At 34.0% G+C, this 24,513-nt stretch overlaps 1 protein-coding gene and 1 pseudogene across 1 annotated transcript; one reads left to right on the forward strand and one right to left on the reverse strand.

The window, feature by feature from the left end:
* The first annotated feature begins 1,742 nt into the window (after nucleotides 1–1,742).
* LOC120161093 lies at nucleotides 1,743–7,451 on the forward strand (annotated as a pseudogene).
* A 532-nt stretch (nucleotides 7,452–7,983) lies between these two features.
* Nucleotides 7,984–14,244, reverse strand: LOC120161000 (probable indole-3-acetic acid-amido synthetase GH3.6). Its single transcript, XM_039171309.1, has 4 exons — nucleotides 14,224–14,244; nucleotides 9,717–10,090; nucleotides 9,520–9,627; nucleotides 7,984–9,392 (listed from the first exon to the last, which is right to left on the reverse strand). The coding sequence occupies exons 2-4, from the start codon at nucleotides 10,022–10,024 to the stop codon at nucleotides 8,054–8,056; spliced, it is 1,755 nt and encodes a 584-aa protein (XP_039027240.1). The 5' UTR covers nucleotides 10,025–10,090; nucleotides 14,224–14,244; the 3' UTR covers nucleotides 7,984–8,053.
* Nucleotides 14,245–24,513: the final 10,269 nt, after the last annotated feature.

Below are 24,513 nucleotides of genomic sequence, written 5' to 3' on the forward strand. Positions count from 1 at the left end.
TATCTTAAACTTGATCTCATCTCGTTCTAAAATTATATATTATATATTTCGTCATGTCTCATCCTAAATTTCAAAATTTTAAAAAAAATCTTATAAGATCAGGTTGAGTTGGGATGGTAAACCCATCCCTGTATATGAATGTTAAAATAATAAGGTATCATCAGACAAAATTATCAAAATAATATATACTTTTTATTGTTTTTATTAAAACAACACTAAAATCATTTTAATCTCATCTATTTTGACCATATAGGACGAAAGCGTTGCTAGTGCCCTCTTTTGATAAAGATTCTTTAGTTTAAACAATATATATATATATATATATATATAACGGATAAAAAATATATATAATATAAATACATCAACTCTTAATTTTAATTGTTTATTTATATTCATTCAATAATATTAAATAACTATAAAATTAAAACAATTAGTACACATTTAATATTTCAATTATCGTTTTTATTCCGTTTTAGTTATTAATTATTATTTTTCTCAAAATTATGTTTAATGTTATATTTTAGTTTTATTTTAGTCATATTCATTAAAAATTAACAAAATTATTGACATACCGTTTAAAAAATTAATAATAATGTAATATTAATTTAGGATGACACATCATTGAGCTAGATTTGATATTTACACCCTAATTAGTCATTATTGAGTTGTGATAATGTTAATTTATCAACCATGCATCATTGTTATATGTATTATTTAGTTAATGTTGATAATATTATCATTCAAAGACGATAATAATATTGTTTGTATCTTTTATTGTTTGAATTATTTAGTTAGGTTTTTAATATTCTCTTTGTATTATATTATTTTATTCTTAAAATTAATTTTTACGCTTTAAGAACCTTAAGAGAATATCTAATTTATATAACTTATTTACTCTTATTTCTATGATTTTCTTTTTATAATTTTAAATATTTTATCTTTATTTAATAAAACTAGGGCTACTAAAATAAATTCCAACATTACTTACTGAAATTTGTTTTTCTTTCGACATTGACATCTATAATTGTCAAAGTCAAAATATCAACATTCAAACCCATGTGCGTTTTATTTTTCTACGTAAAATCGGATCGAGTAATTTCAGTTTAGTCCCTATATTATGCAAAAGTTTCAAAAACATTCTATATTTTTTAGTTTAACAGAACTTGATCGTCTTACTTTGTTGTGTTTTAGTCCAAATTATTAACGTCTTTAACTATGAGTCTCATTAAAGTGTTGACATATATCTATATATATCTTTTGAAATAAACATGTTAATCAAATACTCAAGGATGCATTTTGATCCTGGGAAATATAAAAGAAAAACTTTTATGCTTTCTGATATTCATTTAAAAATTTCACATAAGCAATTTAATGAAGACAATTAACAATTTGAACTCATCAACACGACAAAAGTAAGACAATCAAATTATGTCATACTAAAGTAAAGAGAATAAACCTTCATAATAGAAGGACCAAAACCAAATTATACCATTCATCTTGGACAGCAAACAAAAGGAAGGAGCAGGGGTTTGAAGTTTGAAATGTAAACTTGATGAATCTTTCCACTGAACACCTCAATAGACAAATAATGTTGCAACATTCTGACTTTGGGGAAATAAAACAAACAAAACCAAACCAAAGTCTTGTTCCAAAAATTTGCTCTTTTTCAATCTCCATAGAACTCTCAACTAAAGCATCAAAGTTAAACCTTTTTTCAAAACAACTTCGGCAGTTCGGCCAGAATGTCCTGTAAGTACCTTTTCTTCTTCCTGCTCTTGACTTACCTCCCGTTTGGGCTTGCTCAAAACGGCACCTTATCGTGACCCTTGTCCTTCTCCATCCTCCTCCCCATCCTTTTCCTGCCAAACATGCCCCTACTCTTCACCTCCTTCCGGTGCCACTTCCTCCGCCAGGTCTCCGCCTCGTGCTCTCCGACTACCTCACACGTACCGGATCATTCTTTCCTCCCTCAAAAACCTCCAACTCCTGTTGGCAATCTTTACAATCTCTCTTCCCAAACTTCAACATCCGTTCCTCCTGCGGTTTCCAAACCGCTTGAATCTCCCAGGGCTGCATGAGCTTAACCACAAACGCCGACTTTGAAGCTTTGATCCCAAACACCACCTTAATCAGCGTTGCCTTAAATTGTAACCAGTCGTTGAATGGTACCGCTTGTGCTTCATGTACTAGAAGCTTGGCCAATTTGCAAGCTTTCTACTCGAGGGACAGTTCAATCTCGATCGTGTCTGGCTGCGTGGCCTACCCGTCTATTTATGCAGCAGGTGCTGCTATTTACTGGGGAGCAACTGAAACAGCCTCTTGTTTGTTTTCAATTGGATTCCTTGACAGCAACAATGGTAAGGATAAGAGCAAAGGTGTGAGTCTGAGTGTTTTGATCGGTGTTGGTGTTGGTTTAGCTGTTTTAGTTGGTGTCTGTCTGTTTGGTTTTAGAAAACATCGAGATTCAAGGAAGAAAAGGAGGGATAGGGTTAGGAATCTTGAGAGCGGTTCTGAATCGGATTCAATAGGTGAAAGTACTGATTTGGTCAAGTTTACATTCGATGAGATTAAGGAGGCTACTGGGAATTTCTCTATACATAACATTATAGGAAGAGGAGGTTATGGGAATGTATACAAAGGCTACTTATCTGATGGCTCTGAGGTTGCTTTGAAAAGGTTCAAGAACTGTTCGACCGCCAGTGATGCCAATTTCAAGCATGAAGTTGAAGTTATTGCTAGTGTTCGGCATGTCAATCTTGTTGCTTTAAGAGGATATTGTACAGCTGCGACGCCATTAAAGGGTCATCAAAGGAAAATTGTGTGATTTAATGAAGAACGGGAGCTTGTATGATCATCTCTTTGATTTGACTAAAGTGAGACTTAGCTGGTCTATTCGTCAAAAGATTGCCCTCGGGACGGCGAGGGGACTGGCTTCTTTGCATTACGGGGCGCAACCAGCAATCATTAATAGGGAAATCAAAGCATGTAATATACTTTTGGATGACATATTTGAGGCCAAGGTAGCAGATTTTGGACTTGCCAAGTTTACACAGGAAGGGAGGACACATTTGAGACTAAGGTTGTAACACCCATAACCCGTATAATTATACTTATACAGATTATAGATGTTATCCGAATTTCTTAAACCATTTCCAATTTCAAAAGTGATTTAAAATTTATTTTCTTAAAATGGTAAATGATTTTATAAAAATATCATATCATAAAAATCATGTTTCGTTATAACAAATTTAATTCAAAAGATTTTTTTATGAACAATGAGGGAATCAGTTGCTGTAGCAGGAGAATCGGTACCCCTTAAGCAATCTAGAAATTTTCTTAAAACATGGTTACTATTCATTACTATTCGCTGCTAGAGTAACTTCCGAAAATTTCATATAAAACTTATAAAAATTAACCTTTCATCACTATCAATTTACCAATTTGTTTCCAAATTAATTTAACAAAATAAATTAAACATTATCAAATTACATGCCACTATCTAAGTCAAATTCCATCATAAGATGTCTTACTGATATTGAAATATACGCCTCGATGCTTTAAGTCGCTTGAACTCTTTATTCCACTACTGGCTTTTTACCTATACGTGAAAATCATCACACGCTAAGCATATGCTTAGTGAGGCGATTTAAAACAGTAAACAGTGCAATACAATTCATGCATGAATTTCAATGTCAAACTCAAAATGTCATAAGATCATGTTACCAACATATCCAATATTTTTCCATGATCACAATAAGATAAAATATCTTACCATTTATCCCATAAGCTCGTAAGCTTATTTTACCAATATACTTACCATTTATTACCATAAGCTCGTAAGCTTATTTTACCAATATATTTACCATTTAGGGGGTGTTTGGTTCAAGAATTGTGGGATTCCCATGGGATGGGAATCCCACATTCCCATGTTTGGTTGGCCGAGAATCTCATTCCCGGTAATATTTTATTACCAATAGTAGATTTTTTTGGGTATATTACCGGGAATGTCATTACCTCCATTCCCTTAGGTATTGTAACATTATCAGCATTTTGGACTAAAATGCCCTTAAATTTTTATTTTTTTTCAAAAATATCATTCTTCTGTCATTGAATAATAAAAATTCTACGAATGTTAAATTACAAATTTATCCTTAAATTATTTTAGATTTGCAAAAAAAAATCTATAATTAAAATTTTATATGAAGTTCAGGGGTTAAATTTTTTTTACCCTTTCATTAAACCTTTTTTATATTTTTAATTTTGTAAAAAAAATTATATAAATATTATGAATTTAATTTTTTAAAGAAAATATATAAATATTTTACAATTTGTAATATTATACAAATATATAATAAGGACAATTTGGTCAAATATAAATTCCAATAATCTTTTATTCCTTTAACCAAACACGGTAATCTTACATTCCTGCTAAACCAACCAAACACAAAATACAACATTCCAGTAATCCTATTCCCTGGTAATCTTTTATTCCCACTGGTAATCTTACATTTCGTGAACCAAACGCACCCTTAATCCATAAGCTCGTAAGCTTATTTTACCAATATACTTACCATTTATTACCATAAGTTCGTAAGCTTATTTTACCAATATACTTACCATTTAATCCCATAAGCTCGTAAGCTTATTTTACCAATATACTTACCATTTATTACCATAAGTTCGTAAGCTTATTTTACCAATATACTTACCATTTAATCCCATAAGCTCGTAAGCTTATTTTACCAATATACCATAAATCATAGCCCATAGTATAACTGTATGAGGAACTCGGTATAGAAGTCAAATATTGCACCGAAGTGCTGAGATCGAGTTTTGCTCACCTAATAATGCACCGTAGTGCTGAGGTCGGGATTTACCCACCTAGTACACTGTAGTGTTTTGTACCGTGTCTTCACTAGACACTTTGAGGCCTGCACTATGTGCCTTCTCTAGACACTCTAGTGCTACCTAATATGCAGCTGCTAGACTCTATGGCATGCCATTAATATCACTGAACCTCAATAACATATTTGGGCATATGGTCAATTTTATTTGATCCATCCATGACAAAGTATATTATCGTAATTTAACAATGGCACAGTTCATACCCAAAATAACATTCAGGATAAAATATCACATTTTCCATAATCAATGCATTATAATTTCATACTGTGACATATCAATGTCATGTCAATTTATAAAAAATAAGACATATTATCATGCTGATATAAACAAAGTCGACTTATCACAAGTCTTCCTGATGATGTATAAAACATCCATGTATAATTTCATTCATGTATTGCACTCACCTTGACACTTTATAATTTTCCAAAATATGAGCCTCACTAATGTCCACAATAACTCTTTTCTTTTATACTCGAATCGTTTTGAACACCGAGTAAATCACGATCTGTACAAAATATAGATTCATATCCATATATATATGTTAGTATTGTACAAACATAAATACATTTCCAAAATAAATTCCATAATCATACTTGAAACTCATTTTCTATCAAAATACTCAATACTTAATAATTCATTTTTAACATTGGAACCAACTTTTCCAATTTACACAAAATAGTCCTCCACCATTTTATCACTTAGATTCTTAATACCAATAATTCCAACATTAAAATATATTCCAATTCAAATGCTTTTACAAAAACATAATTACATTTAAGTATACCAACTATACAATTGTTGTACTTAAATCACTAATCTTTTCAAACTTCCAAAATAATCATATTTCACATTCTAACACTCATTACAATTCCAAAACAGCATCTTCCAGCAAAGTACATCAATTATACAACACTTACACAACAACCCATCAATTTTCCAAAATTTACGAATTGATCTCCCAACTTTTCAAAATTTATGATATGGTCCCCAATTTTTCTAAGACTTGTAAAATATTTCCTTAATCATTTCCAACCCATATATAATTTTTCCATAATTTTTGTCACTCATACAATCCATGGCCAAAACTTAAAGAACAAGTTCTAGAAATATTAAACATGTTCTAATCATTACACATGCTTGAATATGAATCTACTACCTCACAAACATCAAGATCGATCATCAATTTCGTGATCCCTTATATGAACACAAACCTTTAGATTTGGGATCTTTGAACACCAACAAGATTATCATACAATATTGATACCAAAAGATAGCCTTTTTTGCATATAACAATTTCCTTTTTACAACTTACTTAAAATCCTAAGTAAATTACTTGAAAATTGAGTTGAAGTTTTCTCTCACCTATGAAGAACACCCACGGTATCTTGGAGAAGAAGATGAGCTGAAAATGCTCCCCCATCATTGATACTCTAATATTAAATAATTCTAGCACATGGCTTAATATAGTATAATGGAATTTTTTATTCAAATCAATAGAAAATTCCATTTTTGCCATTAATGAATCTCCATATTCACCATAAAACCATGACAACTCATCCTTATCATTTTCAAAGTCAAAGATGAATTATTTTGACTTTGACTCACGAAATTGCCCATAAATTTTCAAAAATTATGTTTTAGTCACTAAATTCCTCTGTTTCGTTAAATCTGAAAAGATACACATTTCCAAACCAAATTTCTCTGATAAAAAATATTGAAATAATATTTCCAACCATTTTATAACATCCTTCAAATTTTTGTAAAGTTCCAATTCGATCTGAAATTACCGATTCCTTATCGGCTTTAACCCTTTTTAATTTTTCTTTACTAAAATTCTAAATCCAAACATATGATTTCTATAAAACCTTACTCTCAAGAGTAAACCATCTATTTATGAAATAAAATTCTTTTTAGGAAATTTATCACTTAATTTCCTAAACTTTTTCCCAATTTTCTACTTTGACCATCAAACTTTCAAAATTTTCATTTTGGTCATTGCCTAAATTTTTAGGGTATTACAAAGGTAGCCGGAACAATGGGATATGTTGCCCCTGAGTACGCTTTGTATGGTCATTTGACTGATGGGAGCGATGTGTATAGCTTTGGTGTAGTGCTTCTTGAGCTGTTGAGAGGAAAGTAGGCGCTCACTGTGAGTGATGAGAACCGGCATTCTGTAGTGGCAGATTGGGCATGGTCGTTGGTGAAGAATGATAAAGCTTTGGATGTTATCGAAGACGGCATGCCGGAGTCAGGGCCACCAAAAGTTCTGGAGAAATACGTTTTGATAGCACTTCTTTGTTCTCATCCAGAGTTACAATGCTGGCCATCTATGGATCAGGTAGTGAAAATGTTGGAAACAGACGTTCAGGTTCCCTAGATCCCTGAACAGTCAATTGTGCTGGTTGCTCTTATTGATGACAGGTAACGGCTCGGGTCAGGTCTCCAGTTTTGGTGGCTATCAGATCTTTAGTTACGAAAGTAATCATCATTCTGCTGATAAAAAAGTAAGGGACAAGCACAGGCCCTTCAATAGAAGTTTCTCATAAGCACAACAGAACATAATAGGGTCATTAAGCTCTGCAATGGTGTTCCCTGATCGGTTTAGACTTTGCTTCTTGAGCACAACACAGCATAATGGGTGTTAGAGTTTAACTCGAATTTAGAGAGTCACAAATTAATTAATATATAAATATTGGAAAAGTAGGAAACACAGTTTAATCAAAAGTAAAAAACTTTATTAATATAGATTTTTACTTTATTTAGTTTTCCTTTGTAATCAAATCTATCTCTATAAATAGATACTAAAGGTCAGGATTATATATCAAGTTCTTTTCTTTCACCAAAATTCTCTTGTATTTGTTCGCGGGGGTCATCAGCTTGATATCTACAGTATTTTTACATATCTATTTTTTAAAATCAAATCAGCTGATTCAACCAATTAACGAGTGTTTATAAACGATATTAGACAAAAATTGCATTTAATGAGCACCATAAATTTTCAATATTATATTAGAAATATGACCATAGACTACACATGTTTTCCATTTATAGTTTGTATGACATTTCATGCTCATAATAAAATAACAAAAACTTTCCGGGTATTCCATTAAGGATCAAAAGGCTGAAAGCCACTAAGCACATAGAGGTCTTAATCTAAGGTTATATTCACAAGAACATATTCCTCCAAAACATCAACAATGCTAGGGTTTCTTATAATCTTAGGTGACTTATATTGACTAGCTGGAGTTCCATTCTCTATTGCTAGCTTTAGTAACCTGTCAAAGCTACCACAATTCAAAATTGATAGTGACAAAGGGCTTATCTCACCATTGTTCCTCTGCACCTTATAGATACTTCCCAAACCATCTTCGACAGCAGAACAACATTTTCTAAGGTCTGATCCCCGCAACTTTTCCTGCAAAATCGTATCACAGTCTTGAGCTTCAATAAAGATCTTCAGTCTCTTAGGACTGCAATCGAAGTCAATGGAACTCGTAAAGTCCACTATCTCTATTGCCAAGCCCATGGTATTTCTTATCACAAGTTGAAAACTCTCCATGGCAGCCATCAAATCTCCCTCGGTCACTATCTCGAATGAAGTTTTGGGAGCACGCATCACAAACTCCAGCAATGGAGATGTGTTATAGAAACCAACAACTCTTACAATGTCACCAAGACGATATCTATAAAATCCTCTATATGTAGTCACTACTACTTCGTACATCTTCCCTACCTCAACACCACAAACATACACAGTTTCTTCACCAATGACAACTTCGTTCTCGGTTGAATTAAATGGAAGGAACTCAAAATATCCGGTGGTGGGAAGCATAACAAATCTAGTCTGATCTGGTGGTTGCTTGATATCCAAGTTAATGGCCACGGGGCATTCTGATGAAAAGTAATCCCCACCTACCAGAGGTACCTCTCCTGCAAAGTGCTTTAGTTTGGAATAATACTGCTTCATACTCCCGGTTGTGACACATCTAATATATCGAACATTTGGCCATAATTTATGCAAAATCCCACCCCAATCCTTCTTTTCAAAAATCAATCGAATTCTATTCGATAAATATGGTTGTGGTCCACTGAGAACCTCAACAACAGAATCTCTCATTCGGACATCATTAATCTCTGAACACGGAAACCCTTTTTCGATATCATTACATAGTTGCTCCCACTTGGATTCCAATGCCCTGAAAGCTCTAATCAAACCTAATGCATATGGGGCATGAATAGCATCTATAGAATCAGAATTTCTAAGACCACAGAGAAGGTGACAGTACAATTGGTGCTCAACATTTGATCCAAGAATCACTTCCATGGGGCTAGCGAAAGACATAAACAGAGAATAGTTCGCATTACTACTATTGTGGAATGGGAACGAAGAAGCAGCCATTACCTTGAAGCCGCCTTTAGTAGTTGTAATGCTATCGGCATATATAAATGCCAGTCTCTGGTTCACTTCAGGCCTTGGAGGAAAAAACCTAAAAATTGGAGAAAAAAAGTTTATCATTGTCTTTGAATTGAAAAGAAGATCAAATCATAATTCATAACTTACTTGAGTAAAGGTCATTTCTTTTCACTTATTTAACAAGGGAATACAAATTTTACCTACGAAGAACAACAGCGCTTCCTTGATGAGCTATATACGACGCCGCCTTTGAAAGCGCTGAATCGAAGTAAGGTATCAATTTAGGCTTCATTGAAGTTGTTCCAGAACTACCCAAAACAAAGAAGATTAAAAAGTCAAATAAATTTAAAAAAATTTAATCGAGTTTTAAAAGAAATAAGTGGAGCAGAATATTCACCTGTAAAAGAAGCAAACGAGACGGTCGACGGACAAGATGTGGGGAGGATCGTGATCATCACTGTAGTTGTCTCCGTTGGCTAATTGATTGATGTAATCGACGTAATCATCGTAGCAAGATAACGGCACGGAGCATCTAAAAGTGGCGGCGTCAATCGGGAGATAGCGATCTCCGATGTCGGGGAGGTAACGTTGGAGATAATGAACGCCGCGCTGGTGCTGGAGGATGGAGCGGAGAGTGTCGGCCTGGTGACGGGAGAAATCCTTGGTTGACTCCTCTATTTGCTTCAACAACGCGTCGTCTGTCATCTTAAAGAAAGGCCGGTGGAGTTGGTAACCGGATTCACTAATTGTGGATACCTTGGCGGTGACGGATCCTTTAAAAATGAAAAAAGAGAACGGGTTTTATCATCAACGTGTTCTACCCGTTCTCTTTTTTTCTTCTTTTGAATTTTGTCAGATTTAGACAGCTAGATTTAGGTCATGACAAAATGTTAGAATCTAGACTTTTATTTATGGGTAAACTACACGTTTAGCAATTAGAGTGTTACTTTATGTTCTATTTTGACATCTAAATTTTATTATTTTTTAATATCATACTTAATGTTTAGTTTATGTTTCATTTTGGTATCCGTTATTAAAAATTTAATGGTGATGTTGACGTGTCACCATAAGATAATATCACATCATCATTTAAAAATTTAAAAAATATCACGTCAACAAATTTGTTAATATTTTAATGATGAAATACCAAATCAAAACCTAAACTAAACGTTAGGTATATTTTTTTAAAGGATAAAGTTTAAGTATCAAAATGAAATAAAAGTAATAGTTTAAGTACTAAATTTATAGTTTATCCTTTATTTATTTAAGGTGTATAATGTTAGCCAAAAAATATGGTAACTATTTAATTTTGTTATTCATCTATATAAACGTAAGATTTTAAGTTATGAGAACGAATTTTTAAATTTTTAGGAAAAAATAATAAAATTATAGGGATGAAAATAAATTATAATAAAAAAAAATTAAAATATTTAATAATTTGAAATTTTCGAGTGATTACTGTAACATCCTCCATGTCGGGTTAGTGATTAATTTGCAAAGTTTCAACATTTGGTGATTAAAGTAGAATAATTATATAGTTTAAAAAGAATGGTTAGTAAATATGAAATGAATGTAAGGACCAAATGGTCATTTGTAAGGAAAAATTATAATTAAAAAATGTTATGGGGTTATATTATAACCCACGTGGGGCATTAGTATTCCAGAATCCTCTCATCTCTTCTTCCTTCTTTCTTATCTTCTCTTCACTCTTCTCTTCTTCCAAACGTGAAGACCAAGTTTAAGGTAAGAATCTGAACCTTGGTAGTTTCTTTGATTTTTAGATTGGAAATGGAAGTTTGGATGTTATATAAGCTAAAGGAAAGCTTATATGACATTAAGACAACAAGATAAGTGTTTTAGGTATAGATTTGGAAAAGGAGTTTTTAGATGAAATTTTGATATGGATGAGTTTTTGAAGTTTGAATAAGATTTTTAACTTGTCAATAAGTTAATTAAGAAGTATGAGGTAATAGAATTGAAATTAGAACAAGTTGGAATTTGAGTAAGATTCTTCAATTCTATATGGATGATTAGTTTTTTTTAGTTTAGAGGTATTGAATGGATAATAATTAGTTTAAGTAAGTGTATGAAAGCTAAGAGTATTAAAGGGAGTGAAATATGTATATTTGAGCTGAAAGGAGATGATTTTCGAGTTCAAAATAGGATTTTTGGGCTAGGGGAATCGGTACCCATTCAAGGGGAACCGATACCCCCTCAACGAATATGGATTTCCAGAATGCTAGAGGGGAATCGATACCCCCAGGGGGGGAACCGATTCCCCCATGAGAAAAAAAAAGAAAGAAAAGAAAGAAAGACTAAGCTATTAATTCCTTAAATTAGTAAGTTATTAAAGCTTAATTTCAAGACATAGACATCTGATAATCATCTTGGAAATTATGTTTATGTAGATACCGAGCCTACACGAGTTCGGGAACAATCTACAAGTAGGATCGATCGAGGAAAAGGCAAAGAAATATAGGTGAGTGCATATGCATAGCATAATTATAGAAATATACTCCATTCTAGACTTGTGATAAGTCTAGATTTTATATCTTGGTACATGAGCATATTCTGTATTATGAGACATGACATGAATTCATATAAAATGCATTATATGACATGAATATGCAAGAAAAGTTATGAGCTATGTGAAGAGGTAAGAATTTACATGTCTACGCGATAAGGACTACGTGAAATGTAAAAGCCCATGTTATGTAGATGAGAACTATAGGTATAGTTGGCATGCCAAGGGTAGAGGGTCTACGCGGTCCTTCGGGACATATGTATATTCTTTGGAACATGTGTGAAGTCTTGAAAGACACATACTTGATCCCTAGTATATGTATATGATTCTTAAGGAATTCTATGTGGTCCTTATGGACATTATTATATGGCACTACGGTGCAATTCTACGCGGTCCTTCGGGATATATATATATTCTGTGGAACATGTGTGAAGTCTTGGAAAGACACATACTTGATCCCTAGTATATGTATATGATTCTTAAGGAATTCTATGTGGTCCTTATGGACATCATTATATGGCACTACGGTGCAATTCTACGCGGCACTTCGGTGCATTTATACGAGCTGTGGTGACAGCATAGTGCACAACCTCACATTACTCAGATACCTTAGGTTCTCAATATGCTATCATGGGCCAATAAACTTATTAATACAAATTCATGAATGTTAAAGTCATACGCTTACAGGTATGGATATTGATGATGTAGACTACATTGATTAAGTACATGTTTGCATCTTATTTCATATGATCATGACATTTTCATTACATTGCCTTGTTATTATTATTGCCTCACTAAGTCGATGACTTAGCGTGTGAGTGTTTCACACGTAGGATCCGAGAAAATAGACGAGACAGGTGAAGCAGCTTGACACCATTACTCCTGCAACCATCAGATCAGAAGCAACTTAATCAGTAGGTCATTTTGTTATGCAAATGGCAGTTGGCATGTAATTAAAGGGTTAAGTTGTGTATGCTCTGAATATTTTGGTAAACTTATATTACAATATGTATATTATCGTATTTTCTTAATATAAGTTCAAATATTTTGCTATTATTTGTTAAGAGTTGTGTTTTAAAGTCAATGTAGTATCTCTGACTCATATCCGGGTCGGGTACGGGTTGGGGGTGTTACATTTAATGGTATCAGAGCCAGGTTTAGCCGATTCTAGGCATAAACCAGAGTCTATAGAGTCTTTAAATGGAATACATGCCAACAAATAGTGAGAACTTCTGATCTGGTATAGTATGAGTATGCTGTCTTGCTAATAGAACAATGTGTTTATTCTTATTAGATGTCCGGACATAATAGCTCCCGAAGTGAAGCGGGAGAAGATAGGCATGCTGAAAGCAGTAATTCACCTGCCCTGGCCAGGCAAGGTGAAGAACAGGCATCTCAAGGAGTGCCTGTGCAAGATCAAGATACGTTCTTCAGAACGTTAGACGCTATTCTGACGCGTCTTCAACCTTCTGCTCCACTAACTCAAAGAATTAATGTAGCAAAAGAGTTGAGAGGTTTAGGAGCTTCCGAATTTAAGGGAGAAGTTGAGGAAGGTCCAGTGTCAGCGGATCTTTGGTTGAATGATTTGAAAATCATGTTAGATGGTCTCCACTGTTCCGAAGTGGAGAAATTAGATGGAGCTGTGTCTTTATTGAGGGGTCAGGCGAGGATATGGTGGACGAACGTCACCATGAGGATGTCAACCGACCAGTTAACTTGGTCTTTGTTTTTAGAAGAATTTAAAAACAAGTATATTGGAGATCAGTTTATCTGGCAAATGAAGCAGGAGTTTATGAATTTGAAGCAGATGAGCCGCTCTGTATATGAGTACGAATGTGAGTTTAATAAGCTGAGCAGATTTGCAGTTGAGCTTGTGCCTACTGAAAAAGATGCTTGCGAATGGTTCGTGGAGGGCTTGCGCCCCAAACTTAAAGAAATGTTGATAGTATTAAACTTGTCCTCGTTCCAGGAGGTGATCAATCGTGCAAAAGCTCTTGAAAGGGCTCAGAATGAAAGATTTGGGGACTCAAGAGTTCAGACATCAAAGAGGACGACTACTTCTTCTAGCTCAGTATCAACAAAAATGGGAAGAGACTCGGGATTTCGATCACAAACTAGATCAGAATCAGTTGCATCATCTGCTAGGGGAGCAAGTCAGGCAAGACCTAGACAGACGCAGTCAGTGGAATCTGGTACTGGGAGATCTACTCCGAGTCAAGGGAGACAGTGTCAGCACTGTGGGAAAAACCATTATGGGGCTTGTCGTATGGCTGCTGGGACTTGTTTTCGATGCGGAGATGCCGGACATTTTATTCGGGATTGTCCATTGATTGTTGGTGAGCCTGCACCATCTGGAAGAGTTGGTTATTCCTCACAAAGAGGACGAGGAAGAGGCAGAGGAAGGAACCCGTCTGAATTCTCTGCTCAACCTGAAGTTCGATCCACTGCTCGGGTATATAATCTAAAGACAAGTGAAGACCGTGATGACCCTGATATTATAGCAGGTACTTTTCAGTTGTATGATAAATTAGTATTGGTGCTGATTGATCCGGGTTCTAATTATTCTTATATTACAAGTAAGTTAGTAAAGGAGTTGAGGATTCCTATAGAAGCTACGAGTAATGTGATGATAGTAACTAATCCGTTAGGGCATAGTACTCATGTGGACAAAGTCTGTAAGGGGTATCCCATAAAGGTTCAGGGAATTGAATTCTCTGCTAATCTGATGGAATTACCCTTTGACGAGTTTGAAGTGATTCTGGGAATGGATTGGTTGTTTCATTATTATGGGAATGTCGATTGTAGATTGAAAAAGGTAACCCTGAAGAGTCCATAAGGAATAGAAGTTAATGTGATCAGTGAAATGTGTAATCCTTTAGCAAGGGTAATATCAGTGATGTCTGCCAAGAAATTATTGCTACAAGGATGTCAGGGTTTTCTTGCAAATGTGATTGATTCAAGAGCTCAAGAGAAAATGTTAGAGGAAATTCCAATAGTTCGAGAGTTCCCTGATGTTTTTCCTGCTGAATTGCCAGGATTACCTCCGGATAGAGAGGTAGAATTTCAAATTGAAGTAATGCCAGGAACCGCTCCAATTGCAATGACACCTTATAGAATGGCTCCAAAAGAATTGCAAGAGTTAAAGAATCAATTACAAGAGTTGCTAGAGAAGGGATTTATCCGACCAAGTGTATCGCCTTGGGGAGCTCCAGTGTTATTTGTTAAAAAGAATGATGGATCAATGCGTCTCTGTATTGATTATCGACAGCTTAATAAGGTGACCATCAAGAACAAGTATCCCCTTCCTCGCATTGATGACTTGTTTGATCAACTGAAAGGAGCTTCGGTATTTTCGAAGATCGATCTACGTTCGGGTTATCATCAATTGAAGATCCAGGAGAAAGATATTCCGAAGACACCTTTCAGAACGAGATATGGTCATTATGAATTCATCGTAATGCCATTCGGAGTAACGAATGCACCTGCTGCTTTCATGGATCTCATGAACAGGATTTTTCAGCCCTATCTGGACCAGTTTGTTGTTGTCTTTATTGATGACATATTGGTTTACTCGAAGTCCATTGAAGAGCACATAACACATTTGAGGCTAGTTTTGCAAATTCTCAGGGATAAAAATCTCTATGCGAAATTGTCTAAATGTGAATTTTTGCTAGACGAAGTAATTTTCTTAGGACATGTGATCTCGGCAGTTGGGATTAGAGTAGACCCTCAGAAGGTTAAAGCTATAATGGATTGGGAAGTTCCTAAGAATGTGTCTGAAGTTCGGAGTTTTCTTGGACTTGCTGGTTACTATCGAAGATTTGTTAAGAATTTTTCGATGATTGTGCTGCCTCTAACAAAGCTAATGAGAAAGAATGTACCATTTGTTTGGACTTCTGAATGTCAAGAAAGTTTTGAAACTTTAAAGAGAATTCTGACGGAAACTCCGATATTGGTTCAACCGGAATCTGGCAAGAATTTTGTAGTATACAGTGACGCATCCCATAACGGGTTGGGGTGTGTATTAATGCAAGAAGGAAAGGTGGTAGCGTACGCATCGAGACAGTTGAAACCACATGAAAGGAATTACCCCACTCATGATTTAGAAATGGCTGCTGTAGTATTCGCTCTCAGGATTTGGCGTCATTATCTTTATGGGGAGCGTTGTTACTTATATACGGATCATAAGAGCCTGAAGTACCTGATGACTCAAAAAGAATTGAATTTGAGGCAGCGTAGATGGGTAGAGTTCTTAAAGGATTATGATGTGATAATTGACTATCATCCCGGAAAGGCTAATGTGGTAGCAGATGCTCTGAGTAGAAAGACGTTTGCAGCTTTACGAGCTATGGATGCAAGATTATCTTTAACGGGAGACGGTGGTCTTTGTGCAGAATTAACCCTTAAACCAGCATGGTTGGAACGAATAGGAGAATTGCAAAGTAAAGATGAAATGTGTTTGAAAAGAACGGAACAAGTAAAGAACAAAGAGATTAAAGACTTTGAGATTAAGTCAGATGGAAATCTATATTGTAAAGGAACAATTGTAATACCCGACAATGACGACTTGAAGAAAGAAATATTATCAAAGGCTCATTGCAGTCCGTTAACGATGCACCCGGGTGGAACCAAGATGTATATGGATTTGAAGGATCGATTTTGGTGGTCAGGGATGAAGCGAAGCATCACCAAATTTGTGTCTAAGTGTTTGATATGTCAACAAGTCAAAGCCGAGCATCAAGTTCCATCAGGATTATTGCAACCGCTTTTCATTCCTCAATGGAAATGGGAAAATGTTACGATGGATTTTGTTTCGGGGTTACCCTTGACTCCGAACAAAAGAGAATCAATCTGGGTAATTGTTGATCGATTAACTAAGTCAGCGCATTTCCTTCCGGTTAGAACGGATTTCTCTATGGAAAAGTATGCAGAGCTGTATATTAGAGAGGTTATTAGATTGCATGGAGTACCTGTTTCTATAGTCTCTGATCGAGACCCTCGATTCACTTCTAGATTTTGGAAATCTTTGCATGAAGCGTTGGGAACTCGTTTAAACTTTAGTACGAATTTTCATCCTCAGACTGATGGGCAATCAGAGAGAACTATTCAGATATTGGAAGATATGTTGAGAGCATACGTAATGGAATTTAAAGGATCATGGGAAAAGTATTTACCGCTGAAAGAGTTCGCTTACAACAATAGTTATCAGTCGAGTATTAAAATGGCTCCCTATGAAGCTCTTTATGGAAGGAAATGTCGTACGCCTTTGAACTGGTACGAGCTCAAAGATAAAGAAGTGCTTGGTCCTGAGTTGATTCAGGAAGTAGAAGAAAAGGTCCTGATAATTCAGAGTAATCTCAAAGCTGCAGCAGACAGACAAAAATCATATGCAGATCTAAAAAGGAAAGAAATTGAATTTCAAGTTGGAGATAAAGTGTTTTTAAAAGTGTCTCCATGGAAGAAGGTGTTGAGATTTGGTCGAAAAGGAAAATTGAGTTCTCGGTTTATTGGACCATATGAGATTGTAAAGAGACTAGGACCTGTGGCATATCAGCTAGCTTTACCACCTGAGATGGAAAAGATACATGATGTCTTTCACGTTTCAATGCTTTGAAGATATCGATCGGATCCCTCTCATATCGTGACACCAGAAGAGATTGAGGTTCGACCTGACTTGACTTATGAGGAAGAACCGATTCAAATTTTAGCTCATGAGGTTAAGCAATTGAGGAATAAGACTATTCCATTGGTTAAAGTTTTATGGAAGAATCACAAAGTAGAGGAAGCAACATGGGAGTGTGAGGAGGATATGAGGAATCAGTATCCCCATCTCTTTTCTTATTGAAAATTCGAGGACGAATTTTCTTAAGGGAGGGAGATTTGTAACATCCTCCATGCCGGGTTAGTGATTAATTTGCAAAGTTTCAACAATTGGTGATTAAAGTATAATAATTATATAGTTTAAAAAGAATGGTTAGTAAATATGAAATGAATGTAAGGACCAAATGGTCATTTGTAAGGAAAAATTATAATTAAAAAATGTTATGGGGTTATATTATAACCCACGTGGGGCATTAGTATTCCAGAATCCTCTCATCTCTTCTTCCTTCTTTCTTATCTTCTCTTCACTCTTCTCTTCTTCCAAACGTGAAGACCAAGTTTAAGGTAAGAATCTGAACCTTGGTAGTTTCTTTGATTTTTAGATTGGAAATGGAAGTTTGGATGTTATATAAGCTAAAAGAAAGCTTATATGACATTAAGACAACAAGATAAGTGTTTTAGGTATAAATTTGGAAAAAGAGTTTTTAGATGAAATTTTGATATGGATGAGTTTTTGAAGTTTGAATAAGATTTTTGACTTGTCAATAAGTTAATTAAGAAGTATGAGGTAATAGAATTGAAATTAGAACAAGTTGGAATTTGAGTAAGATTCTTCAATTCTATATGGATGATTAGTTTTTTTAGTTTAGAGGTATTGAATGGATAATAATTAGTTTAAGTAAGTGTATGAAAGCTAAGAGTATTAAAGGGAGTGAAATATGTATATTTGAGCTGAAAGGAGATGATTTTCGAGCTCAAAATAGGATTTTTGGGCTAGGGGAATCGGTACCCATTCAAGGGGAACCGATACCCCCTCAACGAATATGGATTTCCAGAATGTTAGAGGGGAATCGATACCCCCAGGGGGGGAACCGATTCCCCCATGAGAAAAAAAAAGAAAGAAAAGAAAGAAAGACTAAGCTATTAATTCCTTAAATTAGTAAGTTATTAAAGCTTAATTTCAAGACATAGACATCTGATAATCATCTTGGAAATTATGTTTATGTAGATACCGAGCCTACACGAGTTCGGGAACAATCTACAAGTAGGATCGATCGAGGAAACGGCAAAGAAATATAGGTGGGTGCATATGCATAGCATAATTATAGAAATATACTTCATTCTAGACTTGTGATAAGTCTAGATTTTATATCTTGGTACATGAGCATATTCTGTATTATGAGACATGACATGAATTCATATAAAATGCATTATATGACATGAATATGCAAGAAAAGTTATGAACTATGTGAAGAGGTAAGAATTTACATGTCTACGCGATAAGGACTACGTGAAATGTAAAAGCCCATGTTATGTAGATGAGAACTATAGGTATAGTTGGCATGCCAAGGGTAGAGGGTCTACGCGGTCCTTCGGGACATATGTATATTCTTTGGAACATGTGTGAAGTCTTGAAAGACACATACTTGATCCCTAGTATATGTATATGATTCTTAAGGAATTCTATGTGGTCCTTATGGACATTATTATATGGCACTACGGTGCAATTCTACGCGGTCCTTCGTGATATATATATATTCTGTGGAACATGTGTGAAGTCTTGGAAAGACACATACTTGATCCCTAGTATATGTATATGATTCTTAAGGAATTCTATGTGGTCCTTATGGACATCATTATATGGCACTACGGTGCAATTCTACGCGGCACTTCGGTGCATTTATACGAACTGTGGTGACATCATAGTGCACAACCTCACATTACTCAGATACCTTAGGTTCTCAATATGCTATCATGGGCCAATAAACTTATTAATACAAATTCATGAATGTTAAAGTCATACGCTTACAGGTATGGATATTGATGATGTAGACTACATTGATTAAGTACATGTTTGCATCTTATTTCATATGATCATGACATTTTCATTACATTGCCTTGTTATTATTATTGCCTCACTAAGTCGATGACTTAGCGTGTGAGTGTTTCACACGTAGGATCCGAGAAAATAGACGAGACAGGTGAAGCAGCTTGACAGCATTACTCCTGCAACCATCAGATCAGAAGCAACCTAATCAGTAGGTCATTTTGTTATGTAAATGGCAGTTGGCATGTAATTAAAGGGTTAAGTTGTGTATGCTCTGAATATTTTGGTAAACTTATATTACAATATGTATATTATCGTATTTTCTTAATATAAGTTCAAATATTTTGCTATTATTTGTTAAGAGTTGTGTTTTAAAGTCAATGTAGTATCTCTGACTCATATCCGGGTCGGGTACGGGTTGGGGGTGTTACAATTACCCTCGTCCACACCTCGATACATCCTTAAGGCCAATGCGTCTCTGACTCTACTCCTTATCAGTAGCAACCTTTACCTTCTCCTGAATCTCCCTCAGTTTAGGGATATAAAGTGAGTTCAGAGAATAATTTGTTTCAATTAGAGCTCCATTCAATAGTCAATATTTAGAAGGATAATCGGGTTTGAGTTTAATTCAACATCAAAAAATATAATTTAATTTAATATGACTAAGTTATTCAATTTTGACTTTAATTATAATTTTTATTTAGATTTAATGGATTTGGTTAAATTTATATGTATTTAACTTCAAGTTTAAATTTCAATTATCTTTTATATGCAAAATAATACTATTTATATAATTTAATAATATAAAAATATTTGATTAGATTAATAAATTATTCTATTAGAATATTATGAGGCTTAAATTTAGATATAATGTCAAAAAAATATCAGATTTGATTATCGAAGTAAGGTATCAATTTAGGCTTCATTGAAGGTGAGTGTTACATCAAGTCAAATTGAGTTAGAAAGTTTCGAGTTATTCGAGTTGACGAGTTTTATTTTATAATTCAAACTTTATTTGAAAATTTTCGATTCAAGTCAAATTGCTCGAGTTTTTATTTAAATTTAATTGTAAAATATGAGTTAACTGAATCATATGTCCCCAAATTATAACTCTCATTTTAAATTGGTCCTTAAACTTTTGAATAATCTAATTTCATCCTCAAACTATGACTCTCATCCTAAATTAGTACTTAAACTTTTGAAAATTCTAATTTTATCCCTAAATTATGACCCTCTTTCTAAATTGGTCCTCAAACTTTTGAATATTCTAATTCCATCCCCAAATTCATCGAAATATGTAATTAGTTTCAACCATACTGTAACCTAAATTTTTGTTATTTTCAAACATATAATAATATAACTTGGCTTAACATTTTTATTAAAAAGGGATGTGATTAGGATATATGTATAGTTTGGGATGAAATTGGAATGTTCAAAAAGTTTGGGGACCAATTTAGAATGAAGGTCATATTTTGAGAATGAAATTGAAATGTTCAAAAGTTTGAGGACTAATTTAGAATGATAGTCACAATCTAAGGATGAAATTAAAATATTTAAAAGTTCAGGGACTAATTTAAAATGAGAGTCATATTTTAAAGACATATCATGCAATTAACTCTGTAAATAATTGTAATATTATTATACTATTTGATTTCAATTTAAATTATTTTCTATAACTATATATAATACATATATATTTATTCGTATTTTTTATATGTGATATACATATATCATATAGAGTTAATAGACTTGATTCAAATTTAAAAATCAATCCTCTAATTACTAAAGTTTTTGAGCTATTCGAGTTTTATTTTATAACTCTATTCAAATTTGAAAATTTTTAAAGTTGAATTTATAAAAATTACAAGTTAAAATAATTCTAGTCGAATTTTTCTGAGTCAAATAAAATTACAAAAGTTTATTTTTTGAGTCGAATCAAGTTTTACTCTCCTAAATTATTCAAAACAAGGAAGATTAAAAAGTCAAATATATTTAATTTGTTTATCAAGTTTTAAGAGAAATAAGTGGAGCAAATATTCACTTGTAAAATAAGCAAACGAGAGGGTCGACGGACAAGATGTTGAGAGGATCGTGATCATCACTGTAGTTGTCTACGTTGACTAATCGACTGATGTAATCGGCGTAATCATCGTAGCAAGATAGCGGCACGGAGCATCTAAAAGTGGCGGCGTCAATGGGTAGATCGTGATTTCCGACGTCGGGGAGGTAGCGTTGGAGATAATGAACGCGGCGCTGGTGTTGGAGGATGGAGCGGAGAGATCCTTGGTTGACTCCTTTATTTGCTTGAACAACGCGTCGTCTGTCATCTTAAAGAAAGGCTGGTGGAGTTGGTAACCGGATTCAGTAACTGTGGATAACTTGGCGGTTTAAAAATGAAAAGAGCATGGGTTTTAATTTCAACGTGTTCTTTCTTTTGGAATTTTGTCAAATTTGGATAGCTAGATTTTATGGCCAGTCAGGGTATATGTGTCATTTCGTCGTGTTCCTAATTAACCATGAATCAACTCTTTATTTGTTTTGACTCTCGACTTTCATTAAAGGGATAAATCTGGGTGAATAAACGATTTTGGCAAATATTTAATTCCGGCTCTCCACCATGAGGCCAATGCATCTCTAACGCTACCTTATTGTCACATTCTCCTCTCAGTTTAGGGCTACATAGGTGAGTTTGAGTAGTGATTTGTTTGAATTTAAGTTCGAGTCAACATCAAATCATGTTGTATTTATGGAATTATATGCTGCACCGGTAACATATTTAATTCTTTTATAAGATCCAAATCTAATGATTGACTATTGTATTTATTCATTATTTATTCATTATGTAAATTTACGAATAACAATTATAATTCTAAATCTGACATAAGGTTAATTTACAAATTTTTATGCGGGGCAAAAAAGGAAAAGAATCTTCTTCCTTTAAGATCTTTGAACTCTTTACCTTTTAGATCCTTCCCTTATGTCTTTTCTATTATCGAAATTATTGATCTACAGTCAAAAGACCATCGTCTACGATTTTATGTCCAAATCAAAAAGAATGAATTATCAACGATCGACATAATACACATTTCCATACATGCAACACATCTCAATCGGAATAAATTCCTCAAAACAACCCTCGCTACAAACCTCACTAAAGTGCCCATCCCGGTCAACGAGAGGAATTATTATTTATTAATGTAACAACAGGAGATTTAGAAATTCGAAATCATCGAGTAAGAAGTCACACTCGCGAAGTGTGATGTCCATGGAAACTACAGTAAAGACCCCAATTAATAGAAGATTAAAAAATCAATTTTAAAGATCGAAATTCATTTTAGGTTCTCGACAAAATCGTTGATAATATGCTAGTAGTGTTGGTTAACATCAACGATTTTACTGTTAGAAAAATACTGAGAGACAATGGAAGTGTTACAACAGAAAACCTTCTAGAAGATAGAAGGGTCGAAAGAGTAACTGAAACCTTGTAGACGTATCTATGGTTTCTCCAACCACCTGGTACAGGTAAAAGGACCCGTTAGGCTACATGTTATCCTGGCGATGGCAACCAATCCATATTGTCACAATCAACACAGAGTTTCTCCTAGTAGACCAACCTTCAGTATATAATACTATTTTCGGGAGACCGTTGATGAGAAAGATGAAATTTATATTGGCCACAGTGAGTTTAATATTGAAGTTTCCTACCCCTATCGACGAGGGATACATGAGAACATATCAACAAACCGTAAGGAATCGCCATTCGCTTATTTCGAAGCCATCAACAAAATCAATCAAGAAAAAAAAAGAGAATAATCACTTTGGTTTCTATTATTTATTTGGAATATTTTGACCTTCAACGTTTTATTTTTGGGACAAAAAATCTATTTGTAGATATAATCGTTAGCCAACAAATGATAAATACTTGGAGATAACTCAAAAGTATAAGTAAAAAAAAATATTAATATGACATGTCCACATCAAAAAAATAATGATATAATATTATATCATGTCAGCTAAAATATTATTACTTTTAAATATAATTATAAATAAAATTTATATTAAATTATTCACAACTAATTAGAAAAATGACACATATCATGTTTTGATTGGTTAAATTTAAACGTACTACTAAAATAATGTTATTGAAGGGGCTCGATCCCTACATACATAAATGGAAAAGCCACCCCAAACTATTGTTCTAATGAAAGAAATTTTACTTAACGGCCGACTAGATAATCTGTAAACCCCTAATACATGCAAGCAGAAGTTTAAGAACTTTGAAAGCCCTTGTAAGACTTCGAAGGGTGGTGAGAGGTCAATGCGAGACGCCAAAAATAAGAATGCCATGAAACATATGCAGCTTTTGATTCGAGTTTAATCTTAAATTTCTGGATCCGTCACTGATGTTTATTAAACCGGATGAAACCGACAAACATATGTTCATGTTCATTTCATTTATGTTTGTTCCTCTCTTTATCATGGTTAAATGCCTAACTTAGTTGAATGATGGATCGCAATAAAAACTGGGATGATAGCGTGATAACAAAAGAGGAAAGAGAAGAAAGAAAGTGGAGAAAAGAAGAGGCATCCATTAAGAAAAAAGGGCCATGAAATATGCATGTTCAAACTAGATAGTCTTATTTTTACCAGCATAGGTCGATTTCAACTGTATTATATTGGATGGTTTTTGAGTATATACATTTCGTAATTTTATAAAGCATCTACATCTATTGCATCATATATGAACATTAGTATCGAGTATATGATCATCCAAAAACACCCTAAAGTAGAAAAAGTTAATTATCGGATTTATACATGTAACACATAACTTAAAGATTTTTTTAAAATATATTTTGAATGATCAATAACAATAAAGCATTGACGTTTGATTTTTTTTACATAACTACTGAAAATTAATTGATTATTGACGTCAACCAAAAACATAGCTTCGGGATGTTTATTAGTATAAAACATTATAATTAACTATTATTATAAAATTTTAATGATCCATAGACCCAAAAG

This window comes from Hibiscus syriacus, unplaced genomic scaffold (genome assembly GCF_006381635.1).
Source record: "Hibiscus syriacus cultivar Baekdansim isolate YM2019G1 unplaced genomic scaffold, ASM638163v2 tig00111398_pilon, whole genome shotgun sequence".
Taxonomy (NCBI): domain Eukaryota; kingdom Viridiplantae; phylum Streptophyta; class Magnoliopsida; order Malvales; family Malvaceae; genus Hibiscus; species Hibiscus syriacus.